This window comes from Nematolebias whitei, chromosome 1, assembly GCF_014905685.2.
Source record: "Nematolebias whitei isolate Nwh7 chromosome 1, NemWhi1, whole genome shotgun sequence".
NCBI lineage: Eukaryota > Metazoa > Chordata > Actinopteri > Cyprinodontiformes > Rivulidae > Nematolebias > Nematolebias whitei.
This window is the reverse complement of record NC_056498.1, coordinates 35702665-35710734: the sequence shown is the minus strand read 5'-3', so window position 1 is coordinate 35710734 and position 8070 is coordinate 35702665. Positions and strand designations below refer to the sequence as shown.

General features: G+C 42.0%; 1 protein-coding gene and 1 pseudogene across 1 annotated transcript in view; one reads left to right on the top strand and one right to left on the bottom strand.

Moving 5' to 3' along the window:
- Positions 1 to 236: 236 nt before the first annotated feature.
- Positions 237 to 1914, bottom strand: LOC119409697 (annotated as a pseudogene).
- A 7-nt stretch (positions 1915 to 1921) lies between these two features.
- Positions 1922 to 8070, top strand: part of ppp2r5b (protein phosphatase 2, regulatory subunit B', beta) — a 29808-nt gene continuing 23659 nt past the window's right edge. Inside the window, exons 1-3 of the mRNA XM_037676527.1 lie at positions 1922 to 1942; positions 2737 to 2961; positions 7873 to 7974. Of these exons, the coding sequence (XP_037532455.1) occupies positions 1922 to 1942; positions 2737 to 2961; positions 7873 to 7974 (348 nt within the window). The remainder of the gene's footprint in view (positions 1943 to 2736; positions 2962 to 7872; positions 7975 to 8070) is intronic.

Sequence of the window (8070 nt, the reverse complement as noted above, 5' to 3'; positions counted from 1 at the left end):
AGCACGTTTTTTTTTGCTGTTTACACTTTTGCTGATATTTTTCCCCAGTGGCATCAAAGACTTGTAATCTTGAGGCAAAACGAATAAAAAAACTCATATGCAAGTGTCCAAATACAGTTCCTTAAGAGTTTATTGTAGAAAGAGGAAAAAAAAGATAAACTGAAGCTCAGCAAAGAAAGTTCTTGGTTTTTAATTCTTCTCAGCTTTCGCCTGTTTTTTTCTCATCTTCTTTCGTCTCACTCTTTTTGTTCTCTTTTCTTTTCCTCTGATGCCTTGTCTTTAACGGATAGATCCCCCAGCTTCTCGACCACCTTATCCGCACTCTCAGCATCACCTGATTTCTCTAGGATTTTTCTGACCTCCTCCTTGCACTCATCAAACCTCATTTTGAACTTCTGAGCATTAAACGGCGTATTGCCAGGAGTTGCTGTTTGGGGCGCTCGTCAGCATCATCTGTTAATGTGTTCCACACAAACGCTCTGTCACTGCCGGCGTTCAGCTCCATCACAGGAACAATGTGGTGATTGGCACTTATCTTCAAGGTCCGGTCTCTCCTCATCAGGAGGCGAATTGTGCCCTTCTCTTTGTGCTTCAACAGCTTGACGTCACCAGTTCCCCTCTCCTTCCACTCTGGTGGATCATTCTCGGAGGCAAAACGATATCGTTTAGCCCGAATTTTGAAGATCTCCTCCTCGTCTTCTAATGTTTTAACATCCTGCTCAGGAAGAGACAGATGGGCTCAAAGGGGGATCACGATTAGAGTCCTCTGTGCCATCTACATTGGTCTTCCTGGTCCTTCAGGTCTGCCATATTAAAATTGATGTTTATAGATTATGGAAGTTGTTTGAGAGATTCAAATCCCAAACTGACCTCCGAGCTCCTCCTGTTGGTAAAATAGTTACCGTATTTTTTGGACTAAGGCGCAATATCAACGAACGGGTCTGTTTTCATACATAAGGCGCATTAAGTGAAACAAAACAGATAAGTCAAATTTTACTCATTCACAATAACCACATAAGATTGGTTCGAGGTCCGTCAGCACAACCAGAATTAATAACCTGATTATAAAGCTCACTGTCGATTTTTGATAAAATTAAAGGATTTTAAGCGCGCCTTACAGTCCGAAAAATACGGTAAAGTACCTCAGATATTTGGGGGTGGGGTTAACTTTTCATGTAGATTCATGTATTAATAATTTGTTGCTGTATACTACAAAATCTACATTTCAAACAGGTTTTGCTGTAATTAGTTATTTCTTGTTTAAACAAACAAACAAATTTGGGTACCATGATTTTGTGAAGGTTAGTAGGCGGGGCTTAAAGCCTCCACATCCTTACTGCTCAGACTCTGGTCCCAAAAATGGCTTATGGCAGCTCCCATGAATCAGGATCTTGTGGCTTCAATTCTCAACAACAAGAGAAAGCATGGACACTTAGTCCGTCCATCCGTCCGTCCATCCGTCCGTCCATCCGTCCGTCCGTCCGTCCATCCATCCATCCATCCATCCATCCATCCATCCATCCATCCTATCGAATAGTGGAAGTTGGAATGTTTTCTGTCTTAGATAAGCTGTGGAAGGATTTCTAGTTTATTTATTTAATATTTCATAAATCTGCTGGCTACTCGGCACCTCCTTGCTCTGAGTTCAGTCTCAGCCGTGGCTCCTTGTCGTGCTCTCTTTCAGCTTGGCGTGCACGCTCCTGGTGGACATTTAGAGAAGAGGCCTTTTATTTAGTTCTGCCCTGACTCTTGGTGGGAGAAGCCGGAGCTTCGACTCTTACCTGTGATAGTCTGTATGTGTTCTTCCAACTCATCTGTTCATTTGTTCACTTTGCTTCATCGACTAACATCCGTCCAGGCTTTCTTGACCTTGGCTTGCGACCTTCTCACGGAAGGGCGCTTGAACTCAAGCATCTCTCGGATGACCTCTGCTGTGGCTTACGTAAGAATACGAGTTTCCATCATGACATTAGTGGTAAATACCCTCCTGTACCTACTTATTAGTTGTCCTGATCATTTAATTTCATCACATTAGGTCGGTAAATGTGACAATCTGCACAAAAACATACATGAACCAACATTCTTCAACCCTCAGCTCTTATGTAAGAACCTTAAATGTGGATGTTTCACTGCTATCTTTAGCTGCCTGATAATCAGTCATCTGGTTACTCACATGAACAAATCAGTCCCATTTGGCTGCTTGTCACGTCCTGTAACTCAGATTTTGCTTTGTGCATTTATTTATTTGATTTTGTGTGATGCTTCACAAGCTGAGCTGCTAACGTTCACACCCGCAGGCTCCTGGACGCCGTTCAAAGTTCATCGTACGCGAGAAGCCATCAGTGGATTTCGACTGTTTCTTTTAAACATCTGCAAGAAAACGTTACAATTCTTTGGATGCGGTGACGGGCAGCAGGTTGTTTTAACGAGCCGACCAGGTGTTCGGCGTGTTTGTGACAGATGTTGGGACTCAGATCCAGCTCAACAATCTGGAGGAAGGTGTGTGTTTGTGAGGGCTCGTACTAATGTGTTTGTGGAGTAATACTCCTGCTCTCTTTTCTTTATTACCTTTGAGAGAAGATCCGTCCTGTTCAATACGCATCCTCCAGCTCCTGTTTTCTCACGTCAACACTTTGTCAAATGGTTTACTTTCAAACACACAAAAGCACTTTTCAGGGATGGATTTAGCTGCGCTTTGTCACCTTTTCCTCGTCTTATAACCTCGATGTCTAACAGTTTTGTTTTGTCCCTGTCGTCCCCGCAGATGCCCCGGTGGCAGAGCTACATGACCTGTTCTGCAAGAAGCTGCAGCAGTGCTGCGTGCTCTTTGATTTCCTGGACTGTGTGGCCGACCTGAAAGGGAAGGAGATCAAACGTGCGGCGCTGAACGAGCTGGTGGAGAGCGTGGCCACGAGCAGAGGGGTCCTCATAGAACCTCTCTACCCCGAGGCGATAAAAATGGTAGGAGGGATCAGGAAGCTCAAAAATCAGAGAAGTCCATAGATGAGTGTGTTTGTTTAAAAGTAATAAAAGCATGGCAGAGAATGACATTTTAACTAGAGACACTGCAAACATGCAGTGTGAATGCTTGTTGCTGAAGAACTTGCTGAAAAACAGCTGAAATTAGCTAAAAAAAAAATGCTGAATATTAGCTGAAAAGGAAGAACAAGCCTAAATTAGCAAAAGAAAGTAGGAAAAAAAAAAACAGATTTTCTGAATTAGGTTTAAAAAAGCAAAAATGAGCACAGAAATTATGAAATTAGCTTAAAAAAAGCTGAAATTAGCAACAAAAAAAGCTGAAAAGTAGCTGAAAAGGCAGAAAGAAGCTTAAACTACCCCGAAGGAAGTGGAAAGAGCTGAAATGAGCAAAAAAATGTGGAATCAGCTAAAAAAGAGCATAAAACTGCTAAATAGTAGCTGAAATAACTGAAACTAGCAGAAATAAGCTGAAAGGAGCGTAAAAGTTGAAATTGTCAGAAAGAAGTTAATTAGGCTGAAAGTAGCAGAAGTTGCCACCAAAAAATTAAATTTAACTGAAAACAGCTGAAATTAGCTAAAAAAATGCTAAAATGGTAGCTGGAAATATAGAACAAGCTTAAGTTAGCATAAGAAATCAGAAATAACACATTTGCCCAATTTGGCTGAATGAAGCAGAAATGCACAAAAAAAGTGAAAATTATCTGGAAAAAGCAGAAATTTGTAAAAAATAAATAAATAAATAAAACAGCTGAATAGGAGCTAACAAAGCAGAAAGAAGCTTAAATTATCAGAAGGAAGTGGAGAGAGCACATTTTTGCTGAACTGGGCTGAAAAAATGTTTAAACGAGTGCAAAAAATGTGGAATTAGCTGAAAATAAACATTATAAAAACAGCTAAATAGTTGCTGAAATAGCTTAAACTTGCAGAAATAAGCTGAAAGGAGCATAACAAGTTGAAATTAGCTGAAAGAAGTTAGAAGAAGCACAAACATGTTGTAGTTAGCAGAATAAAGCTGAAAGTAGCTGAATTATTTATTTTTGCACAAGGAAGCTGAAAGAAGCTGAAGCAGAACAAAAAGTGAAAGGAGCAGTAAAAGGTTGTAAACACAGCTAAAGATCTGAAGGATGTAAAATGAGCTCAATTTCTTTTGCTATGAGGAAAAAATGTCAGAAAAGGCTAAATATTTCAAAAAGCTAAAGTCGCACCAATACCAAACGTCATGGCAGGATTGTCCTGAAAGAGCTGAACGTTCTGATTTATGAATCGTTGAAATAGCTTCAAAACTGCCGGACGAGAAACGCTCCGAAAAGAGTACAGAAGAAAAATGGATCACAATAGTGTGAATGCTTCTTAAACATTCGCACAATAATGTTGGATCTTACAAATACACAATGTTCAAAGGAGCTAAAACTCAAAGCAGCATGATTCCAACCTGCAGATCTTTTTATGCGCCCGTCATACGTACGGTAACGTTCTCTTGTCCCACCCATAACTTGTGATCTGCTCAGACCCCCCTCCCCCACAGCTCCAAGCTCAAGGTCACAAATCAACGTCAAAGTTAAATGAAGGTCTTTCCTCATTTTGCTCATAACTTTTGAGCGTCTCGATAATTTAACAGAACCTCACACACGTTTGCATCATCACTAGACAGAGTGTCCCATACACTCCATCTTCAATGTCAAGGTCATTAATCAAGGTCAAATATTATACAAGGTCATAGCTTGTCCAGGCTATAGATAGTTAGTTGACAGGTGTTTAATGTGGTACTTTTGTTAAACAGGAAGTGCTCCTGAGTGTCGGACCAACATCACGAGGACCCAAACACGACTTTATTCTCACGATTGTACATAAAAAAAGTGACTGAATATTTACACCTGAAAGCTCTAAAGAAATGCAGCCTACACTAAAAGATAGAACTCTCAGCTATAATCTCGTAAAAAAAAATTTCAGTCCTGTTTATGCAAATTAAGATTGTCCACTTGTGCCTTTTGGCGCCAGATGCTAACTGGTCGAGCTGATGTGTAAATGGGTCAGCTGCCGGACGGACGGACAGACTCTCATGTGTGAATCCAATCAATGGCAGCAAGAAAAAGAGCGTATGGATGAAGTGATAAGGGGATGAACGAAGAGAAGAGGGTAACAATAGAGGGAGGAACACTCTGCACACATAATGATAAGAGCAGGAATGGGAAGGAGAGATAAAGTGGTGCAGAGTGTGGACAGCAGAGATCCCAGAGGAGCAGAACATGGAGCAAGAAGAGGCTGCAGAGCGTCGAGAGCTTATAGCCCTGAGTGCTTTCACCCCGAGGCGTGAAAATACAGTAACGGTTTAATGTTGGGTAAAAAAAAAAAAAGTACAAATTCAATCAAATTAAAGCCTCGCAATAAGTCTCATCAAACCATCTTCAAATAGTCAGTTCTGATCTTTACGTTGCTGAAACGGTCCCAGATCAAACCAGAACTCGAGCTCTGCGGTCGGATCAGCAGCTATCTGATGGTTTCATTCTGAAGGCGCCGGCGCGTTAAACGGATCTCGTCTCGGCGCCGGACGTGCTCTGCATGCAGCCGCGGAGGCTAAAGGTGGAGAAACGTGACGGTTTGAGGATAAGAATAGCAGCGGAATGACGAGCAGGTCAGCTGGAGTGGCCGAGACGAGTCCTACCTGCGCGGGTTTTTACTCCGCAGAGAATTTAACAAGAAAAAAACAAACCAACAAGCAGGCGACTCATTTTAAATCTAATCAAGGTTTACACGGTGCCTTAAAGTGAGCAATTAATGTGGCCAGCGGAGATGCTTTTGCTGAATAAATTATGACTGAGCGTTGCATGACTTATCAGTCGTTGGATCACAGCGTTAGACGTCCCCGTCACGAGCTGGAGTTGCTTAGAAACTGAAAACTAGTACAAAGAGATTTTTTTACAGCAGCTTCTTGTTGTGGCAGAGCCTCCCACTTACACGGCTCCCACACGTTTTACATTTCAAAATGTCAAACACGTTAGTGTTTAATTAACTTATTCACTATTTGGGAACGTTTATTGTAAATCAGCTGCAAACGTTAAAAACGTTCGGAAATGAAAAAATACGAAACACTGACGATGAGCTAACGGCTAGTCTGAGCGGCGTCAACATCAAAGCTGTTTACTGCCGACCGGAGACCAAATCTCTTCTAAACGTTTACACCACCGTCAGCTTCTCGTTACTTGGTTAACTACCTAGTTTTATGGTTACAGTAGTCCCTCACTTATCACGGGGGATATGTTCCAGACACCCCTGTGATAGATGAAAATCCACCAAGTAGGGATGTTAGATTTATTTTAGTATTTATAAATATTTTAAGGCTTTATAAACCCTTCCCACACTCATGCAATGTTCTAAACTTGTTAAAAGAGCACAGCCAAAGCGCAGACAGATTGATGGTACGGTTACTGAGCCCGGGGGCAACTGGCCATCGGGAGCACCAGGACATTTCCCGGTGGCCTGGCCCGCTTACTGATCGTCAAGGGGTTGTACGAAAGGCTCGATTCGGGTCGTGCTTGATTATTTTAAATAAACACTCCGCTCACGCAGGTATCTGCCTCACTGAAGCTCCCTGAGCAGTAGCGATGGCGAAAGACAGACCCCACCCCCTCCTGTGTGTGTCTGCTTTACCTTGACAGCCTCAGAAAGAGAAAGGAGGGGGTCCTTCTGGTATCACTAAGCGGGCCAGGCCACCGGGAAATGTCCCGGTGGTCCGATGGGCGGTCCACCCCTCAGCACAATGCTCTGGTTGGTCGCCCTCCATCAATCAGCAGTGTTTCCCCTACCATTATACAGGCGGGGTGCCCCACCCCGTCAACAGAACTGAGCACCCCGCCTACCAAACTGAACTTGCCCCTCCCACCCCTACCCAGCACTGACATATCACTAAGCTAGCAGCACAAAATATAGGCTCTCTAGCTAAAAAGCCAAAGTCAGCACTCGCATTGCCTCTTCCCTCATGTTGAACGCCCCCCGCCTCCGCTCAAAAACTTTTAGTACAAGCTGCGCTCAGACATGTCTCCGTCCCCCCCATCTGCAAAAATCATGGATGAGATGAGCACCCCGCCATGGCAAGCTAACTAGGGGAAACACTGATCAGTCATGTGTCATGTACAATCTTACGTTGAAAACCCGCGAAAGTCGAACCGTGAAGTATCGAGGGACTACTGTATTTGTAAACGCAAATAGCAGCGGCAGCGGCAGCAGCTAGCTTTAGCACTTCTGTTGCGGCCTTGGAATTTCTGGAATAATTTTGCCAAATTCAACCATAATGAAAAAAAAAAAAAAAAACTTTATTGGAAATGTTTTAAAGCTCATCAGGTTGAAACATTTACAGAAAGAAATATAAAACTGGAAAAAATAAAAGTAAATTTCTTTCATTTCCTCAAATAAATATAAATTTATGTACGTTTGTTTTTTTTTCCCTCATGCGTTGATCAGGTTGGTAATTTTGAACTAAGAGAATTAAATATTTTAAATCCAAAATTCAAACTTTTCTTCTCTGAAAACTTAAAAAAATGAAAAAACTTTTTCAAACCTTCAAAAATCTTCGGATTAGTTTTGTAAGTAGTATTTAACTTAATGTGTTGCTTAAATCTGCTAAAATATGTGAATTAAAAATATTAAATTTGTTAAAACCTGTTGAGCGAGGACGTTTTATATCGACAGCAGCTGGTTAGACTTTACACCGTCTCACTGTTTTAGTTCACAGTAAGAATACAAACGTTTAATCAGATTAAATATATTTTTAAATAAATACCATCATTTAGTTTTTCACTAATCTTTTTCCCTCCCCTCCTGGGTTTTACCTGTGTGCACGTCTTCCTCCTCCATTTCCTGCTCCTCCTCATCCTCTTCCTGTCCGTCTGTTTTCAGATCTCAGTTAATATTTTCCGCACGCTTCCTCCCAGCGAGAATCCAGAGTTTGACCCCGAGGAAGATGAGCCGACACTGGAGGCCTCATGGCCACATCTGCAGGTACACACAAACATCTGCAGGTACACACAAACATCTGCAGGTACACACAAACATCTACAGGTACACACAAACATCTGCAGGTACACACAAACATCT